The sequence below is a fragment of the Apus apus genome, chromosome 3 (genome assembly GCF_020740795.1).
Source record: "Apus apus isolate bApuApu2 chromosome 3, bApuApu2.pri.cur, whole genome shotgun sequence".
In the NCBI taxonomy this organism is placed as follows: Eukaryota; Metazoa; Chordata; class Aves; order Apodiformes; family Apodidae; genus Apus; species Apus apus.
In genome coordinates this window covers 67,492,449-67,515,692 of record NC_067284.1, presented here as the reverse complement: position 1 = coordinate 67,515,692, position 23,244 = coordinate 67,492,449, and the positions used below count along the sequence as shown (strand labels likewise).

Sequence of the window (23,244 nt, the reverse complement as noted above, 5' to 3'; positions counted from 1 at the left end):
GTGCTATGTCAGAACTTGCGCACTAACGGTTAAATAAAGAATGCAGAAGTAGTTTCATCATCATTTTACTGTGTATCCCCCCGTGTCATTCCAAGGTATAATAGCTACTGTGTGTTTTAATTTAAAGCATTTATCTTCAGATCAGTCCTAGTATTTTTTGTATTACAGGAAAAATGTAGTTTTAGTAGATTTTGAGTTTTTGATGAAATTGTTTTTAATCCTGTTCAGTTAATGGTGAGCTGCAAGGTCCATCTCTGTTAAGATCTCTTTTTTTCGTGAGCTGCTTTAATGAAGCATTTCTGTAGTGTTTCTTCCCTGTGATAATGTTCCGCTTGTTGCAGCTTTTAAATTAGTTACTAATTAGCATTGCCAGTAGTTGCTGGCATCTTGCTGATTATTATTTTTTTTTTAATGAGTGCTTTAATTAACATATACATACTGTTTTGTGGAGAGTATGTTATACAAAATGAGCATTTGTGATTCTGACAGTTGAACTTGTAGTAGAGGAGTTAAACCTGAGCAGAATCTCATATTGAGCATTCAGGTTTCAGGAGATGGTGTGGAGAGCTGAGATGTATTGAAAAATGAATGGGTCATGCTGTGCTTCCATATTTAGTGCAACCAAAGACTTGCCACAACTGCCGAACTCAACTGCATTGCATTTTTTACACCACAGCTTTTGATAATTGTAATGTGGAAGTGCATGTATTTTTATCAGCAATTATGATACCTATTTCTGGAAGGTGGTTACTCTCCTTGCCTAACATGCATTGGCATAATTTCTTCAGTATTTTCAAACTAGTTTTTTGTTGGACATCTTAAGTATTGTCATATGTTGGCTATGCATGGCATTTTAACAAAATATTTGTAAATCTATACTCAGCATTTATTGTATCTAACTGCAGAAATGCAGAAAAAGCCCAGATATTGATAACTTCCTAGCAGTGAGTCATTAAGAGGATTCACATTCTAAAGCTCAGATAAGGATATTTTTTTAATTTGAAAATACCAAATGAAGTAGCATATTTAAGAATCAGGTCTCATGTAGAGTTGGAAGTCTTGTGAGAAACTAACTGAAACATGAGCACAAACCTTACTAGGTGCTTTGCTGTTCAAATCCGCACCAGCAAATGACTTGTGGATTCTCTTTGCAGCTATATACATTTGCTTTCCATATATATAAGAAATTTTAAATGGATCATTGCTGGAGCAATAACAGAACTGTGCTAATGCATTTGTTATGTGCTAATATTATAGTTAACACTCCCCACAACCCTGGAAAGATATGATCTCTGTAATGAAGTTTCCACACATCTGAGAGATGTAAATAATACTGGAAATAACATAGGTTTAGATGCAGGATGACTTGCTGATAGAAATGTTTGAAGAGTCAGCACCTTTGAACATCTGATTGAGAAGGGATAATGAAAGTGTTGAGAAACACAAGATTGCTTGGAAATATGAAAAAAGGGAGATGGGAACGAGTTAGGCAGGGTTGGCTGGAAATGAAACTGTCAGCAAGATGCCAGATAGTCTGTGAACAAGCCACTGCTGAATTATGTTCTTCCTTCCCCCAAAGTCCTCTAGTTCTGTAAGTGGTTGTCCTGATAGTGTATAATGATGCTGATGAGCTGGAAAATGTGACAGTGACTAATGTTTCAATGGCTCTGTTTAGGTATTTGATTTTATTTTTCTAGCACAACTTCCTAAGACAATCAGGCTTATGTAATTGTGCTATGAGAAAGTCAACCCTCTTACTCATGTGGCTTATACCAGCTAAATTTGAGGGGGAAGGTAGTTGGAAATGTGATGAAAATGTTCTGAAAAGTCTACGAAACTTCAGCTGAATGACAAGCAAGTGCATGCTGTGGTGCTGGGAAGGGCCAGGCAGGCTCAGCTCATACCTGTGAGGTTTGCAACTGCTTGGGCAATATGTGGTCAACCTGTCAGTGCTGGTCCTGTTGCGTCCAGTGTGGTGTCCACTGGAAATACTGAGATGAGGATGAGGAAGATTAGTTTTCATTTTGCTTGCTGATGAAGTAGAATGTAGAAAGATCCCAGGGAAACTGGAAAAAATATGTTACATAATTACTTTGTTGCAAAAGTCACCTCTTTCTGGCCTTGTTAGGTGTTTACTTCTTTGCAGTTGATTTTCTGTTGTATTTTAACACTGTTCATGTTGTTTTGTAGGTTCATTTAACTGACCCATGCTGCTGTGGCTTGTTGAGGGAAGTTGTTTTTTTATGATGTCCTCTATTTTGCGTGAAATGAATCAAAAGCCCTAATGAACCACCAGTGTTGCTCTGAAAACGTAGAAGTGTCATGAGCAGTTTAATAAAGCCTGATTTCGGTGTTACCACCCAATGTGGTAGCATTCTTTTTCTTCTCTCTGCCTGCTTGTTGCTCACGTCTTTTGTATGGCTGCTAGTTTGTACAGCTGAAAGGGCAGGGTGAACAAGTTGTGCAACTGATACAGCTGAAAATTAGCCCAACTATGTCTTTCCTTTCCTTTCATGGAAAAATAGCCCCTAAGAGCTTTGTTTGTGATCTTGTGAGTATGTGTGTGTCTTTCTAGTTTTATTTTCTTTCTTCTGGTACCACATGGGCAGGAGCTATTTACTTGAAGAATTTCTGGAAAGAATCCTGCTTTGATAATTTCTTCTGGGGCTATTTTTTTGCTTGCTCTGAGTATAAATGAATTTTGCTTCTGTATTCAGTGTTTCTTTGTCCTCTTCAAAGGTTAATGCCACAGAGATGTTGCAGGTGGTTCTTATTTTTCTGGTCATGCTGTTACAGCAATACTATTTCTTGAACTTGTCTTCCCAGTCCTTTTTTTTCCCTCTGTATAGCTGTTGCAATATCTCTTCCATTCTCCCCCAATTATTATTGTTAACCTCTGCTCTTTTCCTTTTTGTAAAGTTGTAACTGTTTCAACCACAAAGTGATATTGATATGAAAAGCTAAAATAAGTTGTGTGCAATTGTGAAGAATGTGAATTTAAGGTAGCAATCCAAGGGTTCTTTCTCCTGAGAAGCAAGTATCTCAGGTGAACTGTGGGGTTGCTTTTTATATGTGTTTTTTCTAATTGAAATGTCTTGAGGGATGGGTAAGGAAAAGAGGGGGATCATACATTTTGGTAAATGAGCCGTTTCCCAGCTCTGCTTACTCTCTTGAATCTGGAAGGAGATGAAACCCTGTCTGCATGGAGTGACTTCACAGGAAAGCTTCAGTGCCCAGTAGCAGGGCTTCACCATCTCCCCTACACTCTGTCTCCTCCATAGATGGCACCTTGGAATTGATGATCTGTTTGGAGGCTTTTAGCAATACTTCGTTTACTGTCTGCTCATGCTGTGTGTGGTTCCTGAGAATATGTGAAGAGTGCTCAGCTCCTTACAGGATTTGGGCCATAATCGAGGCTGACACTGAGTGGCATATTGTCAAATTGTGCACGTATCATTTATAGCTAGATAACACTGGACGTCCGTTAGTGTCTCTTGGCTAATCAAGAGTGTTGCCTCACATATTCTTCCGATAAGAGGGCGAAGGATTCTTGTCGTAGCTGCCAGCTTTCATCATCTGAGTGGACTGCAGAAGACGGGACTAGGGACAATTGAGAACAGGAAGTCTGAAGATTTGCTGTGTTCTCCTGAAACATTGGAATAACTTTCATAGGTTCAGGGCGCTGTCTCCAGAAGATGACTTTAGTTTTGGCTTTTTTTTTTGTGGTGGTTATTATTGCTGAATAAACATGTAGCTATTTCTAAGACTGTCAATCCATGTGTCTCTTCCAGGGCGATTTGATGAAACTGTGATTGAAGAAAGAAGGCAATGTGCTGAAGATCTGTTGCAGTTTTCTGCCAATATCCCTGCTCTCTATAACAGCAAACAGCTTGAAGAGTTTTTTAAGGTTTGTTAGTATTTGCAGAAGTATTTGGCTTTTACTGGTATTAATAAAGTATAGTGCTGATTCTGCTTTACTTTATAAACTGTGGAGTGACAGTGAGCTGACCTGACATGCTTTGTGAAGGGTCTGGGAGTTTTCCATTCACTCTAGAAATTGGGCTTTGGAAAAAAGAAACAAGCCCATGCCACACCTCTGTAAGGTGGAAAGTTTTACAGGAGCTTGTGGGGAAAGGATTTGCAATTTTTGTTTATTGAATGATGAGTGTTTGTCTGGGAAGTAATAAAAATACTGTTGTTGTTTCTGTATCTGTGCAGTTATTTATAGTGTCAAACCAAAGGAAGAAAGACTCTTGATTGTTTTCTTATGGCCTGTGACTGATTCAGGTTCCTGACAATGAGTTGGGCGTATAACTAGTCAAATGTGCTGCTCGCACAGTATTGTGAACACCACTCTCCAAAATGTAGTTTAGGACAATATGTTGATCCAGATTTCCTCTTTCTTACATCTGAAGCAGTTTGTTTTCATTTGTTCCTTCAAACCTTTTTATTTTCAGTAGCTTAGTTAGCTTAGTCCAACATTCTGCAAACACATAAGCATGAATTTACATGTAAGCGTGATAGTAATTCCTTGTAATTAAGGAAATACTGATCTGGCTGAATACTGAAATGGGACTCAAATGTATGAATGTGTTAAGCGTGTTTAAATAATGTATGTGCAAAAGCAAGATTACAGCAAAGCACAAAAATTGTAACTTGTTTTTATGATGAGGTTATTGCAGAGCCCTTTAAAATATGGTAATTTTCTTTAAGCTTAGGTGACAGCAATGAATAAGAGACTGAATTAGAATAATTATAATTTTATTTGCATTTGCACTTTTTCAGATCTTTGGAAATATTTCTGTTCTGTGTTTTTGGGTATTTGTTCAGAGCTCTTTTCCTCTGCTTTGCTAGTTTTAGCCTTCCAGTGGACCTTTTCTGGCTTTGTAAGCTAATGAATCAGTCTAGAAAGGCATTAATTTTTACAGGACCAAGTAGGTCTACAAGGGGAGTAATGCAAGTGTAATGATTTAGGCTCATCTGTTAGGTGATTGTGTCATGTTTTTCTGTAAGAAAGCCTGAAGTTTTGATCAGTCACCAGCTCAGCCAGTGTCTTTCAAATCTGCCCACATGTGGTTTTTTTCCTTTTCAGATAGTTGTGAAAATAGCCATAGAGAGATAGGCTTGAACAATGAAGTCTTAGAAACAACTGAAGTGAGTGCTGTGTGTATGTGTGCTTTTGAAAAATGGGTTGTCTAGCGTGAAAATGCACTTGGCTAGTTCAAGGCAGATTAGCAATGCCCATTTGTAACACTGCCTTGGGAATGGTGCAGTTTCTAACAAAGTTGCCTGGGAAATGTGCACCAGAGATGCAGAGCAGAAATTTTAAAAAACCCAACAAAACATTTAGGTGGTTTCTCATACAAGGAACTGTTCCCATTGTTACTTTATTTCTGTCTAATTCCTTCCAAGCTTGTGAGGGAATAGCAGCCCTCTGATGTGCTGGCCCTGGCCTTATCTTCCCTGTCTGTCCAGTCTTGACTAAGACTGAACTCAAGATCATGGGTCATAGGTGGGACACTTTTCTTAAGGACAAACACACCTGCATGAGGGATCGGATGAGCGTGGGGACACCAAGAAAGGGTATAGACCAGAAGAGAGCAAGAGCATTGCTGTTCTCTCCCTGCTAAACTTGGGTTTGCAGACAGATCTGCTGCAGCCTCTGTAGTTCAGAACTCTTGTTACCACAGAAGTTGCAGTAGGCTAATGGCTTAGATGCCTAGGCAGTTTGTGGTAACCAAGCATGGCCAAACCAAAAACTTTGTTTTATTTTTCAGGCTTATATAGTTTAACTAAATGCATTGACTCTAAAGTAGTGGAGCATTCACTGGTTAGGAAATGTAGTTTCAACTATCACTGCTGTATAATGAGACTTTCAATAGAGCACAGCAGCTAAATAATTTGTTTCCCTCTTTCTTTTCAGGGTGGAGAGGTCCATGATGGTTCTGAACTGATTGGTCCTGTTGAGCCTCTGTCTGATTCTCTTGCAGACAGCCTGTCTGATTGCAGTTCCGAAGGTTTGCTTTCTTTCCTCATGTGACCTTACAATGTGGCCTGTTTCAAAGCAGCACCTAAATGGCAAGTGCTGTATTTGGAGGAGCACTGGCATCCAAATCTCTATTTCTGTAATGACAGACATGCTGGAACTGGAATTAGCAAAAGAGAAGTTGTGCTCAGGACTTCACTACCGGAAGCTTGCTTGAACAGGAAGTTTTCTGGTCCATTTTAGAGGTCCTAGTGCTCTATTGTTCAACAAGAACTGCTTTTTGGTGCTAACTGCACTGAACCTTCTGGTTTAAATGTACATAATCCTGCTTGCTTTCAAAAGGTTGGACAAACAGTGTGGTATTGTTCACTACTAATCATGACCCAAGCTGTAAAAATTTGCAGAGACCTTTAAAACCCTTTTGAGTTTGATCAGTATATACAAAGATGATTTGCTTAGAGCATGAAAAGTAAGTCTCAGTTTTGAACTGCCCCATTCATTTCAGAGGGATCACATTCAGCTCTTCATGCTCTGGGTGTGACCATGCTTTCAGTGCTTAGTAAGATCCCAGAATGAGTTGATACCGTGTTTAAATGTGTCTTCTGGATTGAGCATATGGAAGTGGTGAATGTTAAAACCCACTGCAAGGTTTGGGGAGATAAGGAAGTTAAGTCTCTTGCAAAAACTGCCAGTGTTTTTTTTCTTTCCCTGAAAAGAACTTCCTGTTCTTGAAAGTGTGAGAGGTTGTGTGTTAGAATCAGTGTGGGCTATGTCCAGTTGAAAACTGGAAGTCTCCCTTTATTTGCCAATTTTTCTGGTTGTGCTAGTGGAGGGTGTGTCCCTCTTCCTAACATTGCCTTTCCTTAGCACACTGTAAAAGACATGCATGGAAGTGGCACTTCACTTACACTAAATAATGCTATGGCTGTGAGGTAGGATCAGTCAGCCCAAATAAATACTGTGATAGTGCTTCTTGCCTGTTACTGGAGGTGGAAAGTTTTAAAGGTGGCTAGTTTGAAAGGGGAATTTAGCATTGCAGATTCTGACAATGCACCTATTTTTGCATTGTGCCTTGTAAAAGAGAAGTTCTTAATGTTAATCATTCTGTTCTTTATTGACAAGCACCTCATTGTTAGAAGAAAATCGCTTTCTTTTATATGAGATAAAATATTGAAAAGCAAAAAATGCTGTATGGAAAAATTCTTTGATACCCTTATTCTTAATCAGCTGGAATGCTTTTAAGGATTTTAGGGTTTTTTGTGGAACAAGAACCACTTGTGCTAACTATCAACACAGGCTTTCCAGATGCCAAATATGACTCTTGTGGAGTTCTATTTTTTAAAAACCCAAGTCTTCCAGCTCATACTTTCCTAGGTTGGAAACCAAATTTTGGCCGTGGGGGAGACTAGGGACAGAAGGAAACATCTGTCTTTAGGGCCTCTAGGTGGCAGTGGCAATACTCAACTCTGAATCCTTGCTCTGCCTCTCCTCTGGGCATCCTGCCTGGATCTAATTTTTCCCAGTCTGATTATCATAGTTAACTCTGACTAGTTCACTGTGTTACTTTTTGTGAGCATTCAGGGGTCTCCACGTGGGCACTGATCCTTACAAGCTGTTGTACTGGGAAGTAGCAAATCCATTCCTTAACAGGTGATGGTGTTGTCTTATACGGCTGGGTTGTGTTTTCTCACTTTTATCTGTTCTTTTCACACAAAGTTCATGTTGCAGAAAATGTGCATGTTAATGGTGGAAGCAGCAAATTGATAGTAGAAACGTTTTTGTACCAAAATAAGCTATAAGTATTTTACTTCTAAAAGTAGTTTGACAGTTCATGCTATCACAGGAACCTGCTTTTCAGGAGGCCAGGTTACCCAGGCTTTCCACCAATTTTTGGAAGATGTGTTTACTCCTCATATACCTGGTGAAATTGCACAAGGCAGAGACAAGTAGAGAAATTTGTTAGATTTCAGCATCATTATATTAATCTAATATTCCTGACAGACTGTGACTCTGTCTTCCTCTCTGGGTACAAGGGATAGTGTTCAAATGTCCAGCCTCCTCTCCAAAAGTCTTTCTAGACCAATTGCCAAATTCTTTATAGAAATTTACTAGGAAGCTCATCCTTTTTTCCATTCTCTCCCCTCTCCACTCCCCTTTCTGTTTTACCATGTGTACGTTATCTTCCCAGAAATAAGCATATGCAGTTCAAACTCTTCCTACCTCTCAGGCTGATTGGAAGCCCCGTGACTGTGATTGTGTGATGCCAGACCTGGGCTCTAAACCTGACCTTAAGCAGAGTTTATTAGCTCAGGCTCTATGCCATGTTAGCTGTGTTCATACAGCTTTTGGTCAAGCTGGCTGCAAGAGAAGAGCAAATGTGGTTTTGTTTGGACTGTAGGGATGGTAACTTGGGTCTATTTGAAATTTGCTGTGTGGATGTGCTCCAACTGATCTAGCCTGGGTGCCCAGCACCCCCTTAGCACCAATCTCCAGCTTTTCTGTTCTTCCTCTCTGTCTGTACCCTTTTTCCATCAGTCAGCTCTGCTTCTACCTATACATTTCCTAGCTAGCAATTTTTCTTCACTGAAATAACTTGTCTTCTCTAAATGTAATTTCATAAATTCTCAGTCCTCTGCATCCAAATTTGACATTGCTGTCCCTAAATTGGGCAGGTGAACAGCCCATCATTAATACCCTAATGAATCTTGTGTCTTCTTTCAACTCTTCTCTTGTGAGGTTGCATTCTTCCTTGCAGGACTTGGGGCTACACGGCCAGTTTTCTTCTGCATGGACACTTGGCTTTATGCCCTTCCCCTGAAAAGATCAGAAGCATTGTCTTCTGTGCATCCTGTCCCCTCCTCTCAGGTAATCTTGTGTCACTAAGTATCACTGTCCCTTGCTTTTCAGACAAAAAGTGGCCGGTAATCTCTTCTAGTGCTTTTTCTTCTCATGTTAAAGGAACTATTAGTTTCTTAAAAATATTTCTACAGTGCCTTCTTACTCCTCTTTCATTAATTGTAAGCTCCCTCTAAACACTAGAGTTATAAAATCAAAGAGAAAGTTTGAGATACTTGTCAGCTCCTTGCTACTGCCACATACTTTTCGAAGATACGTCAGAACAGTTAACCTGATAATGTGGTTAAACTTTTGACTCTGTCGATAATATGAAAAAAAACCAGACACCAGGTTTTCACTCAGAGTTTCCTTTCTCTGTGTGTCCAAACAGCTAAATATCCTGACCTTGTCTGTTTTATTGCCTCAGTGGGTACACATGCCAAGGTGATAAAACAAACTGCTTCTTGATATTCAGGTTGGCACTGCCAAGTTTGTGGCTTGCTCCATATGTCTCATGCAGGGTACTACTTTGTAATGACATTTTTGAGACTGAAAGCTGTTTTTTTGGTATTCTGGTTTGTTGTGTGTTTGTTTATTTTTTTCCTTGGGGTGTGTAGTTCCCAGCTTTGAAGGCTCTCCTGTTTTAAGTCTCATTAGCTTTTTTAAATCATCAGACCAGTGAGAGATAGAGATTAAAGTGCTCATGCTATTGCAATTGGGTGAATGGGAGTGCTGAGGTTTGAATTGGCCCCTCCTAAGCAACCACCCCTGTTTTGTTTTTTAACCTCAGAGGCAACAGGAAATGGCAAGTCTAATACCACTGTCACAATTGGAATGGTGTGCCATTAAGTTGTTATCTCTGATAGTTGGTCAAATACCAATTTAATATATACTTTTACCTGTAGTAGGGTCATGCTCTTTCATTTTGATGGCAAGTGAACATCTAATGTGTTGTAGAAAAGAATGTCAGAAACATTTTTGTTTTTCTTGTTCTTTTCAGTTCGAAAGGATTTAAGTGGGCTTGATGATGTGACGCTTACGAGCCAATCAGAATGTGGAGGTGAGGTCTAGAAGTTGTTCCCATTACATTTGTGGAATTTAAATTATTAGAAAGTTACAGTTACGAGTGAATGCTTTTCGTGGATGATAATCCTTACAGAATGAAATGTATTAAATATCTTTGATATTTATTTCCAAATAACCCTGCAGAGTTTCTGTGGTTCAGTTACTGAAGGTGAACTTGGTATGAGTATATATACTTTTATATGGCAAATGAAAAATAAAATGTGTTGCTCAAATTTCAGTGAAAGCAGTGTAAGCTAATTCATATTACCAGGGTAGTAATGGAAGAAGTGTATACATGGTAGGTGTGAGTTAGAGTGCTGCAGGATGCATAAGCAGACTGTGACTCTGTTAATTCAATCTCCTAATTTACTGTATTTAAATTATATGTATTATATTTAAATCTTACTGATTTAAAACAGTATATTGGGAATTTTCTGATATCACTCACACAGAGTTAGTTTTGTAATTTCCTGCTGCCCAATGTTGAGCAGGCTTTGAAAGTGTAAGTTGGATATTTGATGTTCGTCTCTTCATTCTCAGTATTGAAATAAAGAGCAGTTGCTCTGCAGAGTTTGCAGCTAATTAAAAAAAACAAACATGTTTCTATAGCTGCTAAAAACTGATTCTGAAGACAGCTTTACGTGTGGGAAATTTCTGTGTACAGTCTCAAGAAGCTGCATAAGTGAGAAGGAAGCTAAAAACTTTGGATAGGATAACGAATTTTGAAGGTTCCTAAAGCATATAAGAAATATAAAGCAATGAATGTCTTTCTGACTGTGGTTTCAGGCTTCTCCAGCGACAGCGATCTGATCTCTCTGACAATTGATGTAGACTCTCTTGCTGAGCTAGATGATGGAATGGCCTCCAACCAAAGTTCTCCTAGTAGAGCTGTTGGCCTTTGCCTTGCTTCTGAACCGCCAGCACAAAGCACACTGGCACCTGAGCAGGAGTGGAGCAAACCTGAAGGAGAGAGGGAAAGCCATAGTTTGTTTACTGGAAGCTTAAAATCCAAGCCTGGCAAACAAGATTACTTGGAGAAAGCAGGCGAGTTGATAAAACTGGCCTTAAAGAAGGAGGAGGAGGAAGATTATGAAGCTGCCTTCAACTTTTATAGAGAGGGGGTTGATCTGCTTCTGGAAGGAGTTCAAGGTATGGATCATTATGTTTACCTTTTCTTTGGTTGTGTGTGTTTGTTTATGGTGTTTCCTTAGTTACCATCAGCTTACTGTGTTGCAAAGAAGGTGGTATGAAATGCAGAATGATGTGTGCCTACCTTTCATGTGCTTGATAGCTGCTGTGCATATGAGAGAGACAGACAGGGAAATCTTCCTCTCTAATTCTGAATGATAATTTAGGGTCTCATCTTCCAAGTGCCAAATATCTCCTCTTATAAAATTGTGGCACAACCTTTGACTTGCAGGTAAGTAGTAAGGTGCTTCACTTTTGTCTCTTTCCTTTTTATTACCTAGGCATTAATTAATATGTGACACTTGCAGCACTGTTGAAACATTATTTAATTTACATGGTTAAGCAAGGATTAATTATCCCCATTTTACGCATGGGGAGAGGCAGACTCAGGTTAACTTCCCAATCACAACAGGATTAGAACTATTCTTGGCTCATGGCCTCTTGCTTGTTCCACCTAACTGTTCTTCCACTGGCCTGTTCTCCTAGCTAAAGGATACATACAAACTTATATGCCTGCACTGCTAGAGTGGAACAGGGTTATTTTTTTTTTTTCCAAAAGACTTTGATATGTCAATGTATGTCTGCAAAAGCTGCTGTTAACAGACCATATGCAACTGCATGAAAAATTCTGTGGTGTCTCCTTGCACCTTGTCAATCAGGGAACATTTTCTTCCTGTTCTTTCTCTAGTTCTTGAGAACCTACACTGATAATCTCATATATTTGCATTTTGTCCAACAATGGCTTAAAACTGTAAAGCACAGGAAGAGATTTGTTCTTCCCTGGATTGAATTCAGGGTCTGTGTATTGTGCTTCTGTCCCACACAGATCAAATGAGTGAGATTAGAATTGTGGCTTTGTTTGATGGCATACAGCACAGATGCATTATGCTGCTCCGGATCTGAACTTAAATGCTAATGCACCAAAGCACACACAAGCCTTTGCTGCATCTCAGTGTGATGCGCAGCAGTGGTGCAGACCCTCTGAACAGTTCTAGGAATGGAAGTTACCTGCTGAGCTGCTTTAACAGGACCTGGCAAAAAATAATGGATAGGTTGCTGATGAAAACTAGTGGTGTGGACCAAGATATGTCCATAGCCTTTGCTTAAAATGTCTTGTACTTTTTGGCAAAAGTAAGTCCACCTCTTTCTTTTCAAGTCTGAGTTATGTCAGTAGGGTTGCTGCTTTGCTGCTTATTTCACCTCTTCAGTAGCACTCTATCTTTCCGTGCCTGTGTTGTCAAAATGCTTTTCATTCTTGTTGTTGAATGTGTTGGCAATCCTTCTGTTGAAGCATGTGGCTATTCTTTGCTAATACACTTCTTTGTAGATCTGTGTGCCATTCAGTTACGGTCTTCCTGTTTTGTCATAACCACTTCTGTCTTCTTCTGTTGCAAGGCTGCCATGATGCAGTTTTAAATCGACACTTCAGGTTTCAGCTTCAAAAAGCTTTCTTTGTTAAACAGTTTCAAACTGTTAGGGCATGTGCACAAGTCAGGGTATTGCACATCAGTTAAGCTGTGGTAACTATGCGTATGTACTTGACTTGTGCCAGTGATTAATCCATGGTAATCCTTATGGTTCTGTGTTTACCCTGAAGTTGTGAAAGGCTTTTCTTGCATGTGTTGTAGGTGACTTGCTCAACTGATGCACACTAACTTGTTAGAGTGGGTTGAGCTTTTTACTTATATTTGCTAATGTTTCCTCCAAGGAGTTTTGCATTCTTGCAGTTTACTAGCCACTTATACTTTTCTCTCACCCACTGTTACCCATGCTTTTAAGACTAGGAAAAAATTCAAGGAGTCTTAGACAAGTGTGATATTCTGCCCTGCTTCTCTGATGCCACTCAGATAATATAGTGGGAGTTATTAATAATTTATAGTGGTGATGCCTCTATGTGTGTGGAGGTGTTGCTGATGAAGGAGATGTGTAGTCAGCACCTGCAACTTCTTCTCTTAAGTCTCTGACCTTGCATCTGTATAGCATGGGAGAGAAAATAATGAGAATGAGTTGCTTTTTAATTCACATCTTATCCCTTGAGAATATAAATGTACACAGGATGGTTCCTAGCAGTCAGCTCTTCTTTCTCCTTCTTCTATGTTACCCTGCATGCTGTGAAGGTAGAAAGCAAATGAATGTTCACATCCTCTGCTGGGCATTTGCACTAAATTACAAAACCATGAATCTGTCACACTTCTAGTTGATACACAAATATACACTGTATATTGCAATAAAAAAAAGAACAGCCCTTAATGTAATCTCTTGAGCTATTTAAACACCACTGGGTATGTATTTCACATGGATAATAACATGCTCCTTTCAAAGAAAAGCGTGGTGCAATTGTTACCAAATGCCACTGGTCTTCTGCCATTGATTATATTCAGCCTATGTTGTCTAAATAAGCCTTGTAATATCTGAAAGTGAAACACAGTGTTCATATATCTGCTTACACATGTATGAAGTGACACTGCAAAATGTGGGACCTCTGTAGAATGGACCAGAGGTGGCTTTTGCATTTGAAACAGTAATACATAATTTTGCCACGTGGTGGCACCAAGAAAATAGAAATTGACATTGAAAAGTTGGAATTGGGAAATGTAACCAGTGTACAGTGTAAAAAAGAAACATCCCTGCTCTGTGTTTGAAAGGTCTCTCAGAAATGTAATGCCTTTCTAAGCTGGTGAAATGTATCTGAAAGATAAGGTTGAATCCGTTGCCAGTTGCTCCTTTAGGTTTGGTACAAGATCTACTTAATTCTTAAGGCTACCTTGTCAAAATCACGGGTGAGCAAGTTTATTACGGCAAGTTTGCAGGCTTGTGTTGTTTAGTTTGAAGTAGCTGGCTTCTATAAAGGCAGTCAGAGCACGCTGGGGTCTGTTACATTCCTGACAACTCTCCAGCTCTCCTGGCTGATGGCACTAATGCTAGACAAGGCGGGTGTTGTATGTGCTTACACCAAATAAATGTCTATTGTTTTCAGCTGTGTGTACATGTTTTCAGAAGTATAGTGGTGTTAATTATACTGTGCAAGGTACATATGTTTTTTCCTCTGCTAGTCTCTTGCAGAGTTTTGGTACTAATCTTTTAATATCCTATTCGTAGTCCTGCCAAAAGGCCTGATACACATGTCACTTGGGGAACGAATGCTGTTTCCCCTCCAGGGGGCTGGTGTATACTGTGGACTTGGGACATCTGCTCTTTATGCACCTTGGGCCTATTCCTATTCCACACATACATTTTAATATTAAATAGGTTTGTCAGTGGGAAAGAGAACAAATTCTTGGACTGGCAGCCTTTGGACTGCCAATGAGCTACCCATGCCTCTTGTACCTCCCTGTTTCACTTATACCAGAGCTCCCTTACATGCAGTGAGAGGGGATAGCTGTCATCATGTCCTTTTCCTCTGAAAATGTACTGATTCTGCTGCCCCTTTTGTGTTTTCTGGGCATTGCTGTGTGCAGGATTTTGGAGCTTTTGGGAGGTAGGTCTGTAAGGGTTGTATAGGATGGTTAAACATTCACCAGGAGCAAAAACCTGGAGTTCAAATCTTCTGCTCTTTTAAGCATATTAAGTATAGCAACTGACAGAAACTTTGGCTCACAATTACAGCTGTTCCTTTGTTTTGTTAGCATGTCAGAGCACTTTGAGGTCAATATATTGCTTCAGGCCCAGTGATGGAAAAAATGGACTAATCAATAGCAAGCCACCAGCTTCTAGTCTGGAAGTTATGGCTGTTTTATGCAAAGTAGTGCTTTCCCTGGCTTTGATGTAGGACGTAGTTAAACTTAGGAAAAAGTGGGTCAGGAGGCTGAAATTATGGAAAGAGTTTTTTTGTGATAGAGGAGGGTGTCCTGTTTGTATAAACTGCTTCTCTTCTTTCCAATTTCAACCATTCCCAAGCTATATCCAATCTGGGCAGTCTGAGCTGTGTGACAAACAGAGCTAACACTAATGCTTATTGCTGGGTTTTCAGTACCTTCAGGCACATTAAGAAGCAAGAGTGCATCACAATATGGTCGATCTAATTCATGTAGAAAAGTACAGGATCTGTTCCATGTGGTTTAGAAAGCAAACGTGTTCATTGCTGGTCTGTTACATACAAGGTTCCATGTTACACATTAACATCCAAAGGGAGATGATCCATCATTTACTCTGTCGAAGATTTGGCCTGTTTGTTTTCACCTGTGTAGCAGCTGAATGAATATTTGTTTGCTTTAGGTGGCTGGTTCAGCTAGGTTTGTTGCATGAATTATGTGATGCCTCTTAGGTCACAGCAGCCACAATATGTTTTCCAGGTATCTGGGTTTTGTGTTAGGTATCTACAACTTCTAGATAAGTTGCTGGTGTCTTTGAAAGCAGGCTGAGAATGTCAGTTTTGCACTGCTCCATGTTATTATAATGTTTATCCAGTAAACAGAGCTGGAACAAAAATTACACAAATTATTGGAACCTTGCTAAAATGACTTTGACTTTTAACCCAGAAATGCATGTACAGTGAAATGCTGGGAATACTTTGGGCAACTAGATGATATTTTTGGATATGCTGAAAACAGACCAACTTGTGTCTAATTACTGGGATTATCATGGGCTATGATTTGAACTTGTGATGGAGCCAGGGATGCAAACAGGAGCATGCTTGACAGAATGCCAAGGTGACAGTACTTTATGAAAAGGGGAACAGCCATGCCTGTTCCACAAGTGTGTTTCTGCCTTCCAGAGTGAAAAGCACCTTTGCTTGTTTGTTGAATGACACTTATGAAGATAACTTCTGTTACAATACAGTAGCCATTTGAAATTTCTTTCACTTCTGAAGTCCTCTGAATGGTGTTTCTCATTGAGAGTAACAGTCTCTTAGGCAGTTTCTTAGCTACCTGGCATCTGGGCCTGATTGGAGCAATGTGTTTGGGGAAACAGCAGACCTGTTTTATGAGAAGATACATTGAGGTGTGAGCTGACGTCTGTAGGGAAAACCTGTAAAAGTTGTGCTGAGCCCCATAGGAAAAGGTTAATGATAGTGTGAGTGATGGAACTAATTCCCCCTCACCTGATCTCAGACCTCTATGCTCCTATGCTGTATCATCACTCACTTGATTAGCTGTTTTAACTTCACACTTCCATTGAGGCTGGAACCAGTCAAGGCAAAAACTTATTGCCTAGTTCCTTCCAAAGGAGCTGAAAACCATCTCCATTTCCTGCTGTTGGACTGTGAGGATGCTGTTTGGGTTGTGCTTTCTAAGCAGCCATACAAAGTGCTCCCTCCTAATTCTTCACACAACCTTGAAATCACAGCTGCTGTTTCAGAAGGTTAGATGTTTGTGAGAGGACCTGTCTATTGACAGACTGCTAGATTAAGAAGGGATGCTGGAAATACTGTGGTTTGCTTCAAAAAAAGTTCTCTAATCCCACTGTGCTGCCAGTGATGCTGAAACCTGTGCTAATACGAGTTACGAGCTGTTCATAACTGAAAGGTATTGGCTTCCAAGCCAATTGCAGACCATACAGACCTTTAGGGCAGACTAGGGCTATAGGATTCATCGCTGTGCAGTAGATGCTGGATGCTATCAATTCTGCATCCCGTAGCGAGCCAAATGTTACATACCAGTGGTGCACATGTTTAGGTAAACACCCCTCTAGAAAAATAAAATATGTGCCAAAGTTAAGATTACATAGAAGAAGGATGTGGGTGAAATGTTTGAGTAACCAGTAAAACCAGGAGTCAGTAACACCCTGAGTGATGCCATTCCATATGTGAAAGTACTGTGTTGAGACACTTCTTTGTGGCAAAGCAGTAAAATAGAGCATCTGCCAGTAAAGCGTGATGAAGCTGGTTAATGTATAAGTGCAGCCACATTCAGCTGTATCAAGGAATCCTCAAGGCAAAGCTCCACTTAAACTGTAGTGCTTCTCTGCACCAAGAAGCTGATGAAGGTCTGGGCTCCAGCACCTGCTGCACAGCATAGAGCCTTACAGTAGTATATGTAAAGGTGAATTGTAGCAGTACCTGTAAGCCAACATGTAGGGTGTGATGCAGATGTCTCTGAAGGCAGTTAGTCTGAATGCTTAGCATGTGGCTGTTTAAAGAATGAATAAATTTGTTGAAGTGGGCCTTAAAAATCTGTTCTTTTTTCCCCTCTTCTGAGAGACACAGCTGCATTGGCTTGGTGCTGATCTGACCTTTTCAAGATTTCTGAATCTGTCCTTTTAGCAGCTTATTGCCAGGTTGCTGCTTGTGTCCAGCTTCCTTTAAGAGGCATCTCTTCTGCCTGTACAGCCTTTTATCTCAGCTGTTATTAGCCAGCACTTAGCTGCAGCTAAGTGCATTAATCTTTTTTTGACTGTTGCTATGTGGGGTTTCTACCTCCCATTAGAAGACCTAGAAGGGTTGCCACACTTCTTCCAGCGTACAGTGTAGGCAGAACAGACTGATCTAGGTTATAGTGCCACTTCTGTCCTTAGGTGACAAAATTGAAGTCTCTGGCTACAGAATCATATATCTTGGGCAGTGTAGGTGAACCAAGGCGAATTACTAGCTGGAATAGAAAAATGGCATAGATAAGTTTAAGAGCATGGTGCTGTGTGATAGTAAGTGCTCTGACGCACTGCTCAATATGCGGTTCTTGCATATGTAACTTCTCTCTTTTCACATCTTCCTTTTCTCTTTTTCCTGTCTTCTTTCCCTCTTTTCCCTTCCAGTATTGTAAAATAGCCTCTCTAGCTTCAGATCTGTGTAGAAGGACTTGTATAGGTTTGGTCTCTACAGGGCTTGCCTCTGGCTCTTATGTTTTAGAGATTTTAGTGATTGCTCATGAGAAGATACCATTTCGCATAGAACTGTATAAAAGTACATATGAGCTATATTTAATACATAGATATGAATACTGTTCTGAAACAAGAAGTCTGTGTGATTTCTAATTCTAGTTTGGACTCACTCTTTTAGTTAGGAGGGAAGAGTGCAATGAACTTGGAAATCTTTTCCTTTCTTCTGTGGTGGCAGCCTGTGTGACTTCTTCTTGTGCTCTGCTGGGGTGTCACCGCTTGTCCTTCTGTCTTGCAGCACACACAGGGATTTTTTTTTCCTTGTGCAGTTTTGCAGGGAAGTGTTCAAGGATATTTTTCCCATTGTTAAGTCTTACTTTGGTGAAATGCCTTCCAGCTGAAGACTCCAAGTTTTATCAGATGGATGGAAGGTGAAGCTTTTCTTCCCTGAAATGGTGTGTGCTTGTGTGACCATTCATTATATTTTTTTCTAGATAGTCACACATGCACATGAAAAGCTACCACCACCTTGTGGATTAAACATGAGGGGTTTTCTATAAACAGTGGTTTGTTGATTATTGTTTCTGGAAGGTTACATTTCTTACTATCTTCAGTGTTACTGCTGCTTTACTGGTTATTCAAACACTTTTCTCCCACACCTTTCTTTGTAATCTTAACTTTGGCACATATGCCAGCTTTTTATTTCCGGAGAGGTGTGTACCTAGACATGTGCAGCACTGTTGTGTAACCTTAGGTTTGCTACAGGATTCAGAATTGATAACTTCACCACGAAGTGCAGATCTGTAAGTGTCTTGAGCTATGAAGATAGCGTATAAAATACAGGTATAATAAATATGAGCATGCTGGAAAGTTGGAATCAAAATTCTTATGTGTTCATTAATTTGTGCTTCAGCATTTGAGTTTTAAGTGGCTAGTGTATAGTACTTTCCTGAATCTTCAAAAAACAAGAAAGAGTAGTTCTGATAAATGTCATGCATCTTAGTAAATTTTGAGTCACTCAAAAAAAAAAAAAAAAAAAAGAAAAAAGATCACTTCAGACTGTTTTGCTTTACCACAATAGGCTTAGCCTTGGTCTTGTTTTTTAGTATTTACAGTCTTTTTTCAGCTGTAGAATTTGGCCACCACCCCAAAGGAACTCTTCATTAATACAATATATAGGATATAGCAATGATGAGCTGGTGGGCTTATTTCACAATTCCAAATGGTCACCTGCTGCTAAAATCTATAGCATGTTTTCTTGGTGCTGAAGTGTCTGTCTACCTCAGTGCCTGCTGCATTTCAGTTAATTATTTGAAAATTGAAGGTTACCCACTTTCCTCTGGAAGTTGGTAGAGACTCATTCCAAAATCAGCAGCTCTTCCCCTCCCTGAAATAAATTTTGGGGTTATAAAACTGTGTCCAAAGTAGTCACAAACCTGTGCTGGATTATGAGTTGTATTGTCACTTACTGTGTGCCTGAGCTTTTGTTTGGCTAATATGGACAAAGGAGTCTGCTTCACATGATGTAAGAAGTGTTTGCCCTAAGAAGAACAGAGGTCCTCTTGAACCAATTAGGCAAAAATAACAGCTGGGCTACCCACTAATAAGGAAGGTGCTGCTAAACCTCTTTTCATTGTGAGAAGAAATAAATCTTTTAAGGCTTACTCCCTTGCATTTTTATAGAGAGCAATTCTTTGAAAAATTCAGCAATCCAGCTGGGTGATATGTGCAGGAAGACTGTGAAGAAGATAAAGAAACTTTTAAAAATAAAAAATGGTATTATAGCTGTTAGATTTGGCAATTATAAATGTTTCATTGAAGATTTCAGTATTTAGGGAAAGTTTTACTGTTTAAATTGTTAAGAACATGGAGTTTGGGGTTAGCACAACAGGCAGTCTCCCACAAGTTCCTTGTAGCCTGTTCTGCAAGAGGACGTTCCTTCCTGGAGCAAATCTCTTCAGATGTTTTCTTAAATAAAGGCAGCCCACATATTTTTAGTACCTCTGAGAGAGTAGAAGGAAGATTCGGAATATGGAGGTTACAGGGGATTGGGACAGGTAATGTTATTTATTTAGCCTTATCTTTTCTGTGTAAGTACCCGTATCTTGGTCAAGCAGCCAGTTAGGTAGGGAGTGCACTGATGATATCCTGACAGGTTGGTTCTCCCTGAGGAAAATCTGTAATGCCCAGTGGGGGATGATTTGGAGATGGTCAGACCTGAAGGAAGGAAGAAATATCTAGAATTCCTGGCTGGGTGCTGTAGGCTGTTATTTACTGTATGTGGGATATTGGATATGTTAGTGGCAAATGGTGACTAAAGCTATCCTTTGTTACCATCCATTAAGATGCACATTTTCCACATTACTTCATCTTAGATCTGTGGAGGAAAGCAGTTAATGACCAAAGCAAGTCTGGAGCCACTTCTATGCATCTGAGACATGTTCTGTCAGTACTCCAGATTATTTTAGGGAAAAGGACTGATTATTATTATTATTTTTTTTTTCATGATCCTCACCACCCAGATTTTTTTGTTAGTTTGAGTTTATTGGCTATGGTGGCCCCCTTTTAATAGCTTTTTGCTATTAATACCTGAGCATAAGTAATTTTCTTGTACAAAAGAATTACAGAAGATTGGATGCCTAAATAACTGCGATGAACACTTGACACTTCAACATTGAGTTAGCTAATCTTTCAAAGGTATGTGCTCTTCTGAAGTACTTTGAGGAGTGAGTAGAAGACAAAAACACATCTATTTTTCTCAGATGCTACTCCTATGTACATATTCTGTGAAAATGCTGCTTCTCTGTATTTTTAATTCAATGAGTGGACTCTGGGGAAAAAAAGCAGACAAATCACATAGATGAACTCAAGGTCACAATTATTCTGATATTTGTGGTTTTCCTCTATTAAACCCTCAAGATCATTTTCATATTGTTAGGAATGTCTGTTTTGTAAATATATTGTAGCTGAGCCATCCTTAGAGATAAAAATTAAAGAACAAATTTTAAATCATTGGCAGTTGTCCTAATGTCCTGTCTAGAGTTACTTTGGTCAGTGGGTGGCCTGGTTAGCCTTTCCAAAGCCAATTTTTATTTTAAGATATTTTTATTTCTTTGAAATGGGCAAAGCCTTTGGAAAATGAGGGAGCAGCCTGCTTGTGCTTGTGTAGATGAAGGCTTATATGTGCAACAAAGTAGCTGTAGAGTTTTTCTATCTGTGTGCAGTAATAGTAAACAGAGCATCTAAAATAACCACTTGCACATTGCAACAAACACATCATCATTTGCTTAAAAAGAGTTATAATTACAGTTGACGAAGCATGGACACCATAAAAAATGCATTAGTTTGGCTTGACACATTAATTACCTGTTTTTGCAGATGTTTTTATATATTGTTGTGTGAACAGTTTACAAAATAATTACAGGAAAGTCATATGGAAAATAAACTAAGTGGGTGGTTTCTCGCCTTAATATTTTCATTCATGTGAATCTGTGTGAGGCACAGCTGCTCCATAGCAAATGCAGAGGGAGATAGATGGGGAATCTTGAGGGGTTTTTATTCTAAGGTCTCTATGATCAGCCTTGCTGCACTTTTATATCTTTCTTTAGCAGTGCAGTTTTTAAACATGTAAAATGACATTGCTGATTTAATCCCAGTGATCAGGAGGGGGGAGAAGCTTTGATCTTGATCAGATGAAACATAAATCTTCTAGTATCTAGGAAAATAAATGAAGAATCAATATTATTTTAAGCAGGATGATCTTTTGTGAGCAGTTGTAAAGAGTCATCAAAGGCTTTGACACAGTTTAAACATTTCCTGTTTGCTGCCATTTAAAGAAAAATACCTTTCAAGTTTAAATTGTAATTAAAGAGAGATACCTCTTTAGATTATTATGGGCTAACCACAGAAGGGAAACATGAGCTCAGTATGTTCATACAGTGTTTAAATCAAAAGGTCTTAAGTAGAAATAAATTAGTGGATTCTTTTAAGAGTACACATTTTACATAACTAAAAACACTATTCCATAACAAAATGTTATATTGCCTTTTTTAAAAAAAATACATAAAGTCTGCAGCACAACCTAAACATCTGTCAAATTAAAGTATTTTTTCTGGTACTGTGTTGTAGTGATTTGTTAGAGTCTAAGTGAAAAGTTCTATGACCTGAAATTTGGCATAAATGCTAAATATTATTTTTGGTCTAATAGGGTCTCTGTTATTATTTATTATTTGAGTATTTATTATTTTGTGAGATATTGGTTGTTTAAATGGGAATTTCTATTGGAATATAGCTTTTTCTTTTTTTTTTTTTTTAAATAAAAATAATAACAAGCCAAAATACTACTTCCATAAATCAAGTTCTCAAACATCCACCTGTTACAGTATTCAGAGACTGAGCTGTTAATGATCTTATTCACAAATAAGATGCAAGAACTTGTTGAGTAAATGTTGTTTTGTGAATCCACACCATCTTTTGTGGCTGAAGATTTTTATGAGTGAACAGTTTGCAAATGTTATTTAGCAAATTACTCAGAAAGGAAAAGGAGAAGGAAAACTGAAATTAATGTCTTGTGAAAGTAGGGATAACAAAGACAGCTCTGAGGGGACATCCTAGCTTATTTGTATTAATTACAGTAAAATTACTGAAGCTTTGAAAAAAAGGCAATAAACATCCCAACTAAGTACGCATGACTAACAATTAAGCATAAGGTTAACTTTTTGGATAGCCTTAGACACTAACTTAGCAGTTTTCTACCAGTCTGCTTGAAGAAAATTCTGGCTGAAGAGTTTATTGTTGCTGTTCAGATGACTTGTTTTCCCTGAGTGACTTCTACTTCGTGTATCTAAGAGATTGTGAGTGATCACCAGTGGACCGGCACAAGAAAGTTTTATGGTGCTGTAAGGTTAAGTGTAGAGATGAAAGCAAGGGTATTAGTTATGTTTTAAGAAATTGCAACACGCAATAATAAAATCTTGTGTATCTATACTCTTCTGATAAAGCCAAGTTCAAACAGTTGAGTGTTATTTTTTAATTATTTTTTTTTTTAATTCTGGATGGGGACAAGACTGGCAGTCTCATCTAGGGGAATTTCCCCACATTAGTCCTGCCAAGTGGAGGCTGGTATTAGATGTGCTGGACCTGGTACACAGTCCCCTTTGACTTCAGAATAAGAGAAGTTATTGAGAAATTGTTACATATCCATAATATTGTATGCTGAAAGTGCACTGAATTTCTGACTGTCCAGCTTCTTCCCAAACCAAGCATAGTCCAAGATCTTTGCAGAGCAGGGCTGTGTGTGTCTTTCCAAGGAGGTAACAATCACTTTTCTCTCCTGCTGTGTGGTGGATAATAAGATTTACAATAGATCACATACAGTAGAGCTTGGAATAGATAAAAAGTTTCTTATACTTATTCCT

The 23,244-nt window shown here is 39.0% G+C and overlaps 1 protein-coding gene across 7 annotated transcripts in view; it reads left to right on the top strand.

The window, feature by feature from the left end:
- The window catches only part of RPS6KC1 (ribosomal protein S6 kinase C1), a 142,389-nt gene that overhangs the window by 61,868 nt on the left and 57,277 nt on the right, over nt 1-23,244 (top strand). For 5 of the 7 annotated variants that reach the window (XM_051616321.1, XM_051616320.1, XM_051616323.1 and 2 more), the window contains 4 exons: nt 3,792-3,907; nt 5,924-6,017; nt 9,822-9,881; nt 10,673-11,035. The exons of 1 other annotated variant lie outside the window; for it this stretch is intronic. In XM_051616321.1, coding sequence (XP_051472281.1) covers nt 3,792-3,907; nt 5,924-6,017; nt 9,822-9,881; nt 10,673-11,035 — 633 coding nt within the window. Of the gene's footprint in view, nt 1-3,791; nt 3,908-5,120; nt 5,155-5,923; nt 6,018-9,821; nt 9,882-10,672; nt 11,036-23,244 lie in introns of those variants that run through there. One more of the 7 variants, XM_051616325.1, reaches the window with a different exon arrangement.